This window comes from Miniopterus natalensis, chromosome 8 (genome assembly GCF_054644295.1).
Source record: "Miniopterus natalensis isolate mMinNat1 chromosome 8, mMinNat1.hap1, whole genome shotgun sequence".
Lineage (NCBI taxonomy): Eukaryota > Metazoa > Chordata > Mammalia > Chiroptera > Miniopteridae > Miniopterus > Miniopterus natalensis.
Genome location: NC_142088.1, coordinates 39,199,416 through 39,215,465, shown reverse-complemented (window position 1 = coordinate 39,215,465; position 16,050 = coordinate 39,199,416). Strand labels below are relative to the sequence as shown.

At 34.0% G+C, this 16,050-nt stretch overlaps 1 protein-coding gene across 4 annotated transcripts in view; it reads right to left on the bottom strand.

Annotated features, from left to right (window-relative positions):
• The window catches only part of ATF2 (activating transcription factor 2), a 70,878-nt gene that overhangs the window by 13,614 nt on the left and 41,214 nt on the right, over positions 1 to 16,050 (bottom strand). For all 4 annotated transcript variants that reach the window (XM_016206880.2, XM_087819756.1, XM_016206958.2 and 1 more), the window contains 2 exons: positions 4,524 to 4,673; positions 307 to 513 (listed from right to left, as the gene is read on the bottom strand). In XM_016206880.2, coding sequence (XP_016062366.1) covers positions 307 to 513; positions 4,524 to 4,673 — 357 coding nt within the window. The remainder of the gene's footprint in view (positions 1 to 306; positions 514 to 4,523; positions 4,674 to 16,050) is intronic.

Here is a 16,050-nt window from a genome sequence, read left to right as displayed (position 1 = left end):
GTGAAAAGTGAAATACCAGTAATATTTTTAATTTTAAGATTCTTTGAACTTTATATCACAACTTTATAAAGTGTAAGTACTTTTGCACTACACAATTAAACACATATTTAAAATTACTTCATTGTATCAGTGTTAAAAGTTTCATCTCAGTATCCAAATAGGTTTAATAAAATTAGGCTTACACAGGTTCTATACACACCTAATATTGTATCCTAAAATATTTAGATGGCTAACTAGAAAAAAAAAAGGGAAGGGCTATGTTCATGATTATTAAAATAAAACAAAGTTTACATATATGCATCATACCTGCAGTTGTCCGTTTAATGAACTCAAGTCTTCTGCTTTCTTCTCTAAAGACTGAACCCAGACTTTCCTTTTTTGCCGGCATCTTGAGGCTGCTGCTCTATTTCTCTCCAGAAACTTCCTCCTTTTTTCATCAGGATCTTCATTAGCTGCTCTTCTTCGGCGACCACTTGTATTTTGGGTCTGTGGAGTTGTGTGAGCTGGAGAAGCCTATAATAAACAGAAATGGAAGCTTTTTATATTTTTATCTGGTGAGTGAAATAACACTGCCAGTAAAGGGTGGCAGAAGGGGAGAGCTACTAACTTTATTTTCTAAGTCTCACTGTACACATCAGTATTTTGGGGCAATGTGAAAATCACCCTGTGGTTTAACAAATTCCTTGAAATAAGTGAGCACTGCTGAAACAAGATTCTAGCTAAGTCACTACTATATTAAATATAGTCTTTAAAGATTCTATAACATTTTCATTTTTATAGAAATAATATGATGAAACTGAAAATGCAACACAAAAGATCATGTAAAGATCTTACATTTTCCCAAGTATACTCTTAAACAAAAGTACATTATGGTATTATTCAATATATTATGGTATTATTCAACCCTCTGAAAACCAATTATAAGGTACTATGGTAAAATTTTAATAACTTATTCAAAGTGACTATGGGAAACCATGTTTACTGTGCTATTTTTGAAGTAAAAATATCATTAAATCTGTAAATTTTCTTTAAAAATTGGTTTCTCTAAAATTAAGGCATGAAAGTATGTACAGACTTTGGTATATCGTCAGGTGCCACTTAGTGATGGGGATACAGTCTGAGAAATGCATCATTAGGCAGTATCATTGTAGGGGAACATCACAGAGTGCACTTACCCAAACCTAGATGGTACAGATCATTATACCCCTAGGTTACATGGTATAGCTTATTGCTCATAGGCTATAAGCCTGGATAGCATGTTACTGTACTACAGACAATTTTAACACACAGTATTTATACCTGAACATATCTAAACATTGAAAAGGTACATAAAAATAGAGTATAAAAATAAAAAATGTTACACCCGTATAGGGCATTTACCATGAAAGGAGCTTGCAGGACTGGAAGTTGCTCTGAGTAGGTCAGTGAGTAACTGGTGAGTGAATGTGAAGGCCTAGGACATTACAGTACACTACTGTAGGCTTTATAAACACTATACACTTAGGCTACACTAAATTTATAAAAACACTACTTCTTTCTTTAATAATAAATTAACCTTAGCTTACTGTAACTTTTTTACTTTATAAACTTGAGCTTTTTAAAACTTCGGATTCTTTTGTAACAACACTTAGCTTGAAATACATTGTATATCAGTACAAAAATATATTCTTTTTTTATATCCTTATTCTATAACTTTTACTATTAAAAACATTTTTTTTTTTGGAAATCCTCACCTGATACATTGAGAGAGAGAGAGAGAGAGAGAGAGAGAGAGAGAGAGAGAGAGAGAAACATCTAGCAGTTGCCTCCCATGTGCACCCCTACTGGGGATGCAACCTGAAATCTAGGTATGTGCCCTGACCGAAAATCGAACCCACAATCTTTTGGTGTACAGGACGACACTCCAACCAACTGAGCCCCTGGCCAGGGCTATTTACAATTATTTTTTCTTTTAAAACTTTTTTGTTAAAAACTAGGACAAACACAGACATTATCATAGGCCTAACATAGGGTCAGGATCATCCACATCACTGCTGTCTACCTTCACATCTTGTCCCACTGGAAGGTCTTCAGGGGCAATAGCACCGTGGAGCTGTTATCTCCTATGATAACAATGCCTTCTTCTGGAATACCTCCTGAAGGACCTGCCCGAGGCTCTTCTTGAGGAGGTGTCACTCTTTTCAGAAATATGCCCAAGGTGGTTTGCTTGCTTGTTTTCCATCCTAGATTTGCTTGCAAGCATATACTGTAATCTTACAGAACCACCACCATATATGTAGTCTGTCATTGTCTGAAACCTCGTCATGTAGCACATTACTCTACTCAGCTTTTCTTCAGTTTTTTGAAATTTAGGGTAAGTCTTTTTCTAAGGGTTAGGTTCATTAATGCTTATTTTTCTGGTGGGTAGGATACCAGAGGACTCCAGACTTTCATTTTAATTTATCCCCCACCCCTCAGTGGATTGGCCTGGTTATTTCAGATCATCCAGAGACAGAAATCTTCACTCACTAGTGACGTTGTCTAGTGTCTAGCACTACAGAACAATAAATACCTCCAAGCCTCTCACAAATCCCAAAATTGTACCACAGAACACTTGAATACGGGAGACAGGAAATGAACCCTTGGAAACAGTGCAAAGGAAACAGCATGTTGTGCCCACAGGCACATGATGAGATCCAAAGAAGCCTGAAAGCAATCTGTTACCTATAATTAATTATATTTTAAAATGGTGTGAACAAATAAAACTTCTATCTTCTCCTAATCTATATAGTAAGCAAAAATCTCATATATAAGCTCAAATAAGTTCTGCAGGAAAATCACCAAACTACTTCTCACTCTATGAACTCCAAAAAAACTAAATGTTATTATTTAATTCCTTTTCCAAATAACTAGCATTAAAAATTATAAGGGTTATCCCATTTATACTATGTTTTAATTGTAATAAAGATCAAGTATTAGATTATTTATTTTATGTATATAATTCCAAGTTAATCTTTTAGAAAATACTTCTGTGGCTGGCTTCAAGAATGTCAACCTTGCGCCCAACTAGCATGGCTCAGTGGTTAAGTGTTGACCGATGAACCAGGAGATTGAGGTTCGATTCCTGGTCAGGGCACATGCCAGGTTGAGGGCTTGATCCCCAGTAGGGGGTGTGCAGGAGGCAGCCGATCAATGATTCTCTCCCTCATCATTGATGTTTTTATCTCTCTCTCCCTCTCCCTTCCTCTCTGAAATCAATAAAAACATATTTAAAAAAAGAAAAGAATGGCAACCTTGTAATATTTTTTGTACTTCATCCTTGTAAATTAAAGCAGATTTTTTCCCTGTATTCATCTGGCCGAATAGGAAATAACAGTCTTTTTTCTTTTTTTTAAATGGACAACTCAGTTATTACAGCAAAGGCTAAGCCCAAGTAAGTGGAAGCTATTACAGAATTACATTTGTATATTTTTATACCTAACAAGGACTCGAGGCTAATTAGAAGCATATATACCTCTTTCTCGCCTTTGATTCATTCATTCCACTTCATTAAAAAAAATGAACTAATCTAGAAACAAGAGATACAGCAGTGGAGCTGTTATCTAATAAAATCAAATATAAAGATACAAATAAAAATCAGATCCAGGGAAACTATAGCTGGTATAAGAAAATAAATTATATTCCTTTCTTTTAAATAAACTTTTAAAGATGTGAAAACCATACTTAACTTGTAGACCATACAAAAAAACAGCCCAGCGCTTCATTTGGCCCCAGGTCCAGCTTGCTAACCCCTGAATTATGACATTAAAACACACTTGCTTGCCCACTCCCTACAACTACATTCCACTTTAAGTTTCATAAAGATAAAATATAATTATCTAAATACCTATGCTTAGGAGGCATTCTAAAATTTGCTATTTACCTGTGTTTCTTTAAATGGAAAGCTTTGCTTTTTAATGCCAATGCTAACATTCTTTAAGTAGAGAAGATAAAAGCTCTTGTGTTCTGAAACACTTAACAGAAATATAGTAACCCTTTACTACAGAAATATACTATGGACATACAGAAATACCAATAATCTAACGGGAAGTCACAAACTACATACAAGTGAAAAGGGCCTCTAGTACAAACAGCTATATATGGCATATCTTTTCCTTTGGTGATGTTTCACAAATTTTAATTAAAGAATTATTTGATTTATGTTAGTAATGTAATACATATATACATTACTTACTGAATACAATCAACAGAAAAAAATGTTTCCTTAAAAAGTATCAACGGATATTGTGTTATTTCAGTCCAACATACATACAGGGTGTCCTACATAGTAATAACTGCTTGACAGAATATGGACTGGACTGACTTTATTTAATATCAATACTTTTACATTTGAACTGCCTTTTCCTAAGACTTCTGGTACACTTTCAGAATAACAATATAACCAGAAATAATTTTTTTCAAAGTACATAGTCAATTAAGTTACACTGTATTTGTTTTTTCAAGGATAACAACAGAGTGCTGAATGATAAAAACAACACACATACCGGAGTTTCTGTAGTGGATGTGGCTGGCTGTTGTAATGACTGTGGTCGAGATTCCTCTGATTGAGTCCTAACCAATCCGCTACCATGACCTTTTACAGTATCGCCATTGGTCACAGGAGGATGTTGCTGGGTCAAAGCAGCTTTTAATCTCTGAAACGCAAAAACCAATTTTTAAGAAGTTCCTTACTTTCCACCCAAATCTAACTCCTAACATGCTCTTTGGTTAACCAAAAAAGGTATTTGTAAAGAAAGGCATAAATTCATTCAGCTTCAAAATCAGTTTTATTATAATTCATTTCAATCCTAAGATCACTGTAAGTATCAGTAACATAAACAAAAGAACCTTTGGAAAGCTTCCCTGAGTCTTTTGTCTAGTACTAAAGGATTCTGAACTTTGTTGTTCCTAATCAATTTTGAGGAGTGAAAATTCAAAACACTACTTACTGAAAATAACTAGCTTTGTTAAACTAAAATAAGCAACACAAGTTAATTATGTGCACTTTCACTTATTTTCCCCCACCCAATTCCTGTATCCTATATCCCAATATTCCCAGGCTCTTAGATTCTTAGACCAAAATCTCTTCTTTTCCAGATATGGGCCATCTGATCTCTGCACCCAGGTCTGATGTCAGTGCTTACTTCGACAATGACCTGATGTTGCATTTTTTAGGCCACTACACTATCTGTCAGGCTAAACCTCCTCTCAGAACCTACAGCTGGGTTAGCCTCCCTTAGGTCTTCCTTGTCTCCAGTAAGCAGATCTACTTCCAAGTCTATCCCTTCCACTATGTTCCATTTTTCCAGTTAACTAGACTGTACCCAACCCCACTGTCAGAGTATGACAGGTCTAGTGTTAGAATGAAGCCCTAGAAATTTATGGTTACCTCTTTATAAGGACACAATTTGAATAAAGTTTATTCTTCTATCAGCAAAAATGTATCATATGTGAATATATTATTTCTCCAATCAGACAGTAAGCATTTTAAGAGCAGAGATTGCCTTACACTTCTTTGTAACCCTTTACCAACTGGCACGTTATTGATTTGCAACATAGATGAACAACAAATATATTTGCAAATCAAAAGAAATTGTTTTCTTTGGTGAAAACAGCACATGTGATTTTTGGGTAGTTTTATTGTTATGATCTGTAAGTTTGAAATAATTAGCACAATATAATCATACTATAGTATCTTAGAGATGAAAGAGACCTCCAGGGACCTGAGAGATCTGGAACTATTATTGCTGATAATGTTCTTAATATCTGAGATATAGTCCTTGAGCCTAAAATAAAGTTCCCTCATAAAATTTGATGCAGAAATACGTCCATTACATTTTCCTAAGATCCACACTCCTGCACAAATTTTGGGAAAGAGAGGCTACAAATATTGGTATGAGAACTGTGTTGCAGCCTATCCAGTGCTTCCTAAACTTTCTAGAATTGCCTGGATGTTACATGTTAAAAACAGATTCTTGGTAACCTTTCTGTCTCCCTTCCCTGGACTTAGCAAAAAGAGGTGGATAAGAGAGAACTTTTGAAAAAGAAAAAAAAAAAAAAAAAAGATTCTAGTACAATTGCCTTCATTTACTCCAACTAAGAACAATTTAGAAAATTTTACAACTATTCAAAATTTGAAGTTTCTTTATTTTCAGCTATGCATATCTTCTATAAGTGATCCAGATCCCTTAAAAACTGAAACATATATGAAAAGATGAACAAAATTTCCACTATGGAATAGTTCTATCTGGACAACTGTTAGTGGACATTTTCTCTTTACTGCTAATCACTGTAGATTCTGAGTACGATTTCAAAAATCAATGGCAGTACTGATGTATGTTACATACAGTAAAATGAACTCATTTTAAAAAGTGTAAAGCTCTGAGTTTTAACAAGCACATACAGTTGTAGAACCACCACCTACAATGAGGCTACAGTACAGTTCTATTACCCCCAAAATTTCCCTTACTCCTTTCCTGTAACTCTCTCCTCACACACCCAGCCCCTGAAAACCACTAATTTGTTTTCTAATCCCAAAACTTTTGCCTCTTCCACACTACCATATAAATGGAATCACAGTGTATAGGTTTTTGAATCTAGCTTCTTTCCTTTAGCATAATGTATCTGAGATCCATTCATGTTGTGATATCAATGAGTTTCTAATAGGACAATATCCCAGTTTTACAGATTAGGAAACCAGAGATCACTTGCTCAAGGTCACACAGCCATTAAGCTAGTTCAAATCCTGGATTTGTCCAAAAAACACAAGGAGTGATCAAGAAATAAAATCTGAGACTGGATGGCTTAATGATTCAAAGACAACCACAAAGGATTAGGAATGCCAAGTCTGATACTGCAACAGCTAAAGCCACACCACCCAAGGACGAGGTAGGTTTTTCCCAAAAGAGTACTTCTTTATGAATTGCAAAGAGCACTACAATATGTAAAGTCCTAGTGTCTTCACTGGTTGGTATACATAATGTATACTGTATACATATTTGTATACATATGGTATACAGCCGAGAAGACACATTATGTTCAGAATTTAACTGCTTCAAACTATCTGTGTGACTCTGAACAAATTATTTAATTTTTGAGTCTTGGTAACACTGGGAATGAATAATGATAACTTCCTTGCAGGGTTAAGGTAAAGCTTAAGTATAATATGCAAAAATATCTGACTCATAAAAGGATTTCTCAAATGTCAGCTTCCTTATTTCTTCAAAAATAGCCTCTATTTTCTTTGCACAGATTTGGGGTTGGGGATGCCAAAAAATCAGGAGAGTTCCTACACTTCTGTATTTTCAAAATGTACTCAGGAAAAATGAACTTTCGGGCCATCTTAAGCACTGGTTTAGCCTCAGACATGTTTTATTATGTAAAATATATTCTCAAGACCACATCATACACTGCATCTTTCAGAATCCAGATAAAATAAAATTCTTGGTTCCTCCCTTACTTTTCTTCCTTCTTAAACAAGCAGAAACAACCACATTAGTTGCTAAGATACAGGAACCTGGGAAACATAACTGATGGGATAATGTGGAAGTAGATGAATTAAAACTAAAGTCAGATAAGTGACCAAAGCAGTAGTTGGCTATAATCAGGTAGGAATACTTAGGCTAAGTGGTCAAAGAATTAAAAGTAGAAAGACAGGGGTTTGAAAGTGTGGGTCACATAAACAGAACAAAGGAGAATCTGGGGAGGTGGTCATTCTGCATAATTACATCATTTAAAAACAGAATATTAGACATCAAATACAATGAACAGTACTCAGTCTCTAGTGTTAGGTTAGGGCTTTCATTTCTGGATATAAGACGTGCATAAATATAAGAGGCTGTTGAGATGTGAAACTTGGTAAATCATGTGTTGGTAAAACATTTTTAAGTCCTTAGGTAGAAAACATCATAGAATTGAAGAGCATTTAAAGTTTTATAGAGAAGAGCTTAACTCTTAGAATTAATGAAATACAGTAACTGCACATAGGGGAGTCTGAAGTACATAAACATCACTCTCTTGAATAATCTTTAGTAGGGCAAGTTACTACCTTACTGAGCACTTAAAAGCAGCATCAGTATTCATTCATTACCCTCTCTTGACTGCCCTAGGGTACACAGTCCTCATCCAGTGAAGAAGCTCTAATGTTTGCTCCATGCTGTTACATTGATTACAGTGAGTCTGACTTGGAAAGTGTGCCACTGGGTACAAAATTTAAGATTTTTCAAGGGTTAATTAACACCGCTCTGAAATGCAGATTTTTTTAAACAGCAATAAATATACATGTAAACTAAAAATAATTAGAATGGGTTAGGTAAAAAAGTTGTCACTAAATATGATTCATATAAATTTTACAATTAATATAAGGATATATACAACCCACACATATATATTTGCTAGAGACATTTAAAAGAAGGGCAAATAGTTTGGTTCAAAAAATTAATAAAAATATATAAATAAAACAGGTATTTATTTTACAATATAATTTTTGAGCTAGCAGAGATACTGGAAATCAATTACTCCATTCACCATCGATAAAGAAACGAAGGCCCAAGAGTAAAGTTAATTCCCAGAATCATAGAGAGTGAGGTACAAGCAGAACCAGGACAAGAAATTCTGTCTGTTGATTCCTAGTTCATTAAACATATTTTAAACAAAAGTTTTGCCAAACTAGAGCTTTTGTCTAATATTAAGTATTCTAAGTATATTAGGATTTGATAAGAACATCAGACATTGGTCAGCCCATTACTAAGATCAAAATTTCTCTCAATAAATTTAATACAAATAAAAAAAGACTGAGAACTCAACAAAATTAAATAATATTTAAAAGTCTATATTCTCCAACATGTACAATAAAACATAGACATAATTTTAATTTTAAACTAAAGGTATATACCTTGTTTGGAAGAATATGAAAATATCTTTATTACTATAATTCTAAGTAGACTAGTGTTTTAATGTTTAGAATTAATTTTTAGTGATGTAAAATTCAACTACTACATTGAAAACTTTTTTTCTTAGAGAAATAGAGATAGACTGTTGTGCTGAACTGAATTCACTTTAAGAGGTAATTTGCTAAAAATAATTTGCTATTCAAATTCTATGTTATATGTTGTATTCCTGAAAACAAATTTTGTCACATCTGTCAGAACTTAGTAGGAACAAACTACTCTATCATAGTTCAAAGAAAAACCATAATGTTCTCTGGAAACAATTTATGAAAAAGTCAGATCCATATTTCACATGTGCCACAAAAGCTCATCAGAGTAATAACCCTCCTTCTCCTGGGTGTTATCCTACCATCTGCTGCTCTATTACTTATCTTTATTTTGCAACTAATTAACAGCATAATCTTCTAAATTCAGCAAGTTAATTATCATTATTGTGGTCTTTGCAGCATCATCAGTCCTCATGAAGTCTTGTCTCCCCACCCCCAGAGAACATATGAAAATGAAGTAGGTTGGGAGAGAGTCTGTTTCTTTGGAGTGGGCTCATTAGGTGTTTGCTGATTAGCTTGGCATGCAGAGGCAGGTCAGAAGAATTCTGCTGAACATGAGGTTCCATGCAGGGTATAACTAAGTTAATGTACGTTTCTGAACATTTGCCAAGATGCCCTCTGTCAGCTCTCAGTAGAAACCCCCTGCAGAAAACCTACTGGCTACCCACTGTGTTTAAAGATATTTCTCAGTTTGTCACACAAGTCTTAAAGGAATGATTCTGGAGAATGCTACTTAAATACTTTACCACATCTTCTTAAACAAAACTCCTAGATGATTAACATTCAGAAGATTTACTTTTTGATTACAAATACTACCTAAGAAAACTGTTCTTAGGTAGGGTAACAAAGACAGTAAATATCTATGATTTGTTTGTGTGCTTAATGACAAACAAAACCCCTATACCTATATTTGGTGAGATACAGTGCAATTTTGTAGAAAATAGATTCTACATTTTTTTAAACCACACTTACTTTTCCAAAGTCTTATTTTAAAGTTCTTAAAATTAAAAAAACAACAAGCCTTGCTCTGAAGAAATTTCTTTAGCAGAAAACAAGTATCTCATTTTAATATTTACAATGGACACAAACACAATGCATATATAGTATCTTCCTGCAAGCACTAGGCATCTGAAAATCTGGGTACCACAAAAGTATCCTTAACTACCTTAGAATATAAATAAGTTTCTCTTTAGCTACAGCGTGCTACTCATTTTATGTTTTCCAATGCTGCCGTCTCTCTTATTTTTTTTATCCTCACCAGAGTATATTTTTTCCATTGCTTTTTTGGGGGGGGGGGTGGAGAGAGAGAAAGAAAGAGGAACATTAATGTGAAAGAGACACATAGATTGGTTGCCTCCCGCACGCACCCTGACTGTGTCCTGAACCAGAACCGGGGAAAAGCCTGCAACTGAGGTACGTGCCCTTGGCCAGAATCGAACACGGGACCCTTCAGTCATGGGCTGACGCTCTAACCACTGAGCCAACCGGCCAGGGCTCTCTTACGTTATTTTTTAACCACAGGTCACTTTAGTAGAATCAGCACCGCTACAGTATTTAGCATATCATTAATAGATTGTGACCACAAAGGTCAAATAAATCCTTAAGAGATATGCAAAACCAAACAGGGAGGATGTTTTAAGAATTTTCAGAGAGTTGAGAACAACAACAAAGCAAAACCCAACTGAAGTAGTGAAAGAAGAAATTTTGAGTTTTATTTGGGCTGAAGACTGGTGAACAATCAGAAAAATTAATTATGTAATGTACAGGAGATGTGACTGGGAACCGCTCATTTGGAAAGCATGGATTTGGAGCTCTGTCACTGACGGAGGAAAGAATAAAGTCCCGTGATCACTTATCTGGTCATTAACGTCTATGTACTGGGATATGAACCCAGTTTCAGTTTTCTTCAGTTGGAATGATACACTTCTTCATCTGGTAAATCTTTTTATTTTTTTAGCCCTTTGAAGCTTAAAAAAAGTAAATCAATAACACTGACGTTTTAATTCAAATTTAGAACTAATCTGTACCTATTTGGTATTTTATATTCTAAAAGCACCTAAAATAACAGATTATCCTTGGATTTCAATTTAAAATGGCTAAGAGACTGATTTATTCCTGTGATTTTAGTTGAAGAGCTAAGATAATCCTACCAAGCCTCTGAATCAATCATACAAGAATATTTTTTAAAACTATGCCTCTTTGATTGTTATATGCATATATGCATAATCCATGGACAAAGACAATAGTGTGGTGAAGGCCTGGGGTGGAGCGGGAACCGGATGAAGGGGGGCAACGAGGGAAAAATGCAGGACATCTGTAATACTCTCAACAATAAAGACCAAAAAAATTGAAAAAAAATTAAAAACCACGTCTCATTATATCTGTTAAGTTTAATTAAATTTAAAGGTAACTAAGTACTTGGGAAAGTTTGTTAGATAACTGAGGTACCTATAGAGAAAAAAGGATATATTAAGTTTAAAATGAACTTTAATGAAAATGTTTAATATTAATTATATTTTAAGCCCTATAAAAGTGATACTTACATAGATCTGTAAATTGGCCTTGAGAAATTAGTGAAGAACTAATTTAAAACTTTAATAAATATAATATTATTTCTAAAAAGTAGTCCCTGAAAAAATGATTTTTATGCACAAATGTTACCATTAAGGGCATCAGAAAATTGGAAACAAAAACCACTTCATTGATATGATATAATCCTGTCAGTACCTGTTGAAAAAAATCAATACTGTCCTTCTTAAAGGTAAGACTTTTTTATTTAAATTTTTTTTTTTTTTTTTTCCTAGAGAGAGAGGAAAGGGGAGGGGTTGAGAAAGAGAGAAACAGTGATTGGCTGCTTCCTGCACACCCCCTACTGGGATTGAGCCTGCAACCCAGGCATGATGGGAAACCGAACTGGGGACCTTTTGGTGCATGGGACAATGCTGAATGAACTGAGCCACATGGACCAGGGCAAGTAAGACTTTTTTGACTCTCTTGATAATCACAGGCAACATTTGCAAAAATAAATAAATAAATAATCTCAAAATTTCAGATCATATCTGAATTTCTTGGTACCCAAGAAATGTTTGTTAAATAGATAACAATCTTCCTAAGGTTGGTACATTCATTTTGTCCTTCTAGCAATATATAAGTATGGCTGATGATAATGACATACAGCACTGAAAAATTTTTTTTTTTTTAAAAAAAACACACATACATATCTTTATTGATTTCAGAGAGAGGAAAGAAGGGGAAGAGAGAGAGATAGTAACATCAATGATGAGAGAGTCACTGATCAGCTGCCTAGCCCACAACCTGGGCATGTGCCCTGACCGGGAATTGAACCCCGATCTCCTGGATCCTAGGTCGATGCTCAACTGCTAAGCCACGCCCGACCGGGCAAAAATTCTTAAACAGAAACTAAATGATGTTTATTCTGTTACTAAAACAGGGTAAGCAGATTAATAATATTTGATAAAAATAATAAACCAATAGTGAAGTGTGCAGTAAAATAATTTCTGTGCAAAAAAATAATCCCAATTAATCAGAATTCCTTTAGCATTCCAGACAACTGATATTTTATTACCAGTTCATGTTACCTGAATAGCATGGCAATATCTATTGTTTTTACAATGAGCCAAATAGCTATGACATATTAGAGAATGGAAACACAGGACAAATATATCAAAGGTGGTATGTTACCAAACCACAGTATAATTAAAATATAAATCGGTAAGAAAAAGATAAAGAGAAAAGCCTCAAAATATTTGGAAATTATAAAATACACCTTTTTTTACTTAAAGTTTTATTTTATTTATAAAACAATACCACCTATTACAGAGTTATGAAGATTGAGATACAAGCCAGATAAGATAACTCAGATAATTATCCAGATAAAGTTATAAGCCAAATAGGTACCTGAGCTTCAAGGGTAGGTAACAAATATTTTCTTTTAAATAATTGTGAACCTTGGAAAATAAAATCTTGCTTCTCACTTCTGCTTCCAGTTCCAGTTATTCTATATAAAAACAAGAAGCACTAAGAAAATGAAAGAGACCTGAGATCCAAAAGTAGACGCTTGTTGATATTGCCAAGAAGCTACAGTTTACACAAGAACCAGGAGTGGAGGTCAGTTCATCCAAAGTTAATCAGAGAGGAAGATCAGTAAGTATCTACGAAAGTCTGTCACATAATACCCTCAGGCTAGCCCCTTTTTTCTCCTGTCTTCTGAAAAACACTATGGAGTCTTTCTCAACATTTTATTATAATAAATTTCAAACATACATCTAAGATGGAAGAATTATACAATAAACATCTGTATACCCACCATTACAGTCTTCCACTAACATTTTACTATATTGCTTTATCACACATCTGTTCACAAACTCATCCCTCTATCCATCATTCATAAAGCCAACTTATTTTTTGGTGCATTTAAGCAAGCAAAGAATTGGTTCAGCTAGTATCATTCTAGTCATGCAGCTAGAAACAGTAAAACACCACAGTGGATATTTACCCAAGAAAAATGAAGACACCTCTCTCCACAAATACTGTACAAGAATATTCACAGCAGATTAACTCATAATATCTAAACACCAGAAACAACCTAAATGTGCATCAACAGGTGAATGGATAAACAAACTATGATATATTCATACAATGAAATATTACTCAGCAATAAAGGGAACGAAATACACAACAATGTCTCAAAAGCACTATGCTGAATACAACAAGACAGACACAACAGTAAATACTGCGTAAATCCATTTATACAGTTCACTTTTAAATAACCCATAGCTCAGAGAAGAAATCACAAGAGAAATTAGAAAATGAAAGACAATTAAAATATAGCATATCAAAATTTGTACAGAGACAAATATAGCTTTAAATGCATATATTAAAAGGCAAAAATATTTAAATCAATAATCTAAGCTTCCACTTTAAGAAGCTAATAAAAGCAAACTAAATCCAATTAAGTATGCAAAAGGAAATATTAAAGATAATAGTAGCAATCAATAATAGTACAAATATAATAAGAAAAATAAAGGCAAGCTACAGACTCAGAGATACTGCTATACACTCATAGAATGTCTACAAGGAAAATGATAAACAAAACCAAATGCTGGAAAAATGTGGGAACTAGAATTCCCATACACTGCTTGTAGGAATGTAAACCTTTGGAAAAAGCTCTGCAGTTTCTCATAAAGTTAAGTGTATACCTACCCTCTGAGTCAGCAATTCTACTCAAATATATGTTCACAAGAAGAGTTATATAAAAATGTGCATAGTATATTCACAGTAGCTAAACACTAAAAGCCATTCTAGTGTCCATCAACAAGAGAATGGATAAAGAAATTGTGGTATTCATACAAATGGAATATTAGCAATAAAAAGAAGCAAACTATGATACACTCAACAACATGGACAAATCTTACAGACACATGCTGAGCTGGACACAGAATATATAGATTCCATTTATATGAAGTTCTAGAACTAATTGCTGGTGACAAATAGAACAGTTGGGGGAGGTGAACTGATTGGGAAGGAAAGTAAACTTTCTGGGTAGATGTTACTGTACTATACCATAATAAGGGTGTGAGTTACATGAATGCACTTATCAAAACTGTACAGTTAAAACTGGTTCATTCCAATGTACGTAAATTTTACATTTAAAAAGCCTATTAAAAACAATTGAGTGGGGGTAGGGAGTGGTTTGAGGTACAGATAAAATAAGAATATTTTGCTAATAATTGAAGGTGGGTGATGGGGGTTCATTATATTATCCTGTTTACTTTATCTAAGCTTGAAATTGTCCATAATGAAAGTTAAAAAAAGGAAACAGACTAACTTCTGAGTCTTTTTATTTAATTACAAAAGGACAAACATTTATTATCCCAATTAAAATAGGCAATCATCTAAATATAGCTATTTCACATTAGCAAACTTCTAATAAGAAATTTATTTGGATTATTAAATTTAAGTGGGGCAATCTGTGACTCCCCATGCTATATATAAATTTGTAAACGTTATGGCCTTGGTATTTTTTTAATATACAAGCATACAAAACACTTTTCTTCTTATTAATTTAATTTTCTGGTGACTTAATAGAGAAAGTGCTATTTAGGGAAGTGCTAAATTTAATAGTTTCTACAAATATGGCCTACTCTTGTAAGTCAAGAGTTTTATTGAAATCTGATTTGTTCCTTTTGAATTAATTTGTAAGAAAAGAAGCCCACTGAATATGTAAAAATATTTTTAGGTGCAATGCACCACAATATGATCTCTTTAACTCCCATTTCTACTCTCAGTTCTCACTAACTGAATTTTTTATTAGAATGATGTGTTTAAAGTAAAAAGTATAAAAAATATTCCCAGTGAAGCTCTTTGGCTATCAAGTGAAGATTCATCTTAGTATTTCTGAAGTTCTGATCTAAACATGCTGTTATGTGAAAAATTTCCCTTTCAGGTTTTCAAGTTCTCTTACCACAATCAATAAGCAGCTAATTTTCACACACCTTAATCATCTACTTAGTTCATTCAGATGGTGTGTAGGTTTTATTGTTAAAAAAAGCTATCCCATGCCAATTTCAGATTGATTATTTGAAATTAATAGGGAATAGCAATAAAAAATTTAAAGCCTTGCAATATGTAATGGTTTTATGTGTACAAATTTATATCATTAATACAGTGCCTAGCACTGAAGTGAAGCAAATAATAGGTGCCTAATAACTATTTATCTATTGATTTCCTAATGGTACATTAATTGCTGTTAAGAAGAAACTGCCCTAAAGTATGTTAGACGGTAGAAGTGAGAATTACACTGATTTATATAAAAGATGATGATGATGCACAGAAGAGGCACTGTCTTGTACAGCATTTTGGAAAACCAGCCACACCACTGGCTGCAAGTTGGTTGTGGAGGGAGAGGAAAGACCCTCCATTCTCATTTTGGAATTCCATAAGGACCATGGCATAATGCAAGAGAGCCCAGATGGCATTCAATCCCCAAAGGTGATGGTATATATCCTATTCCCTCC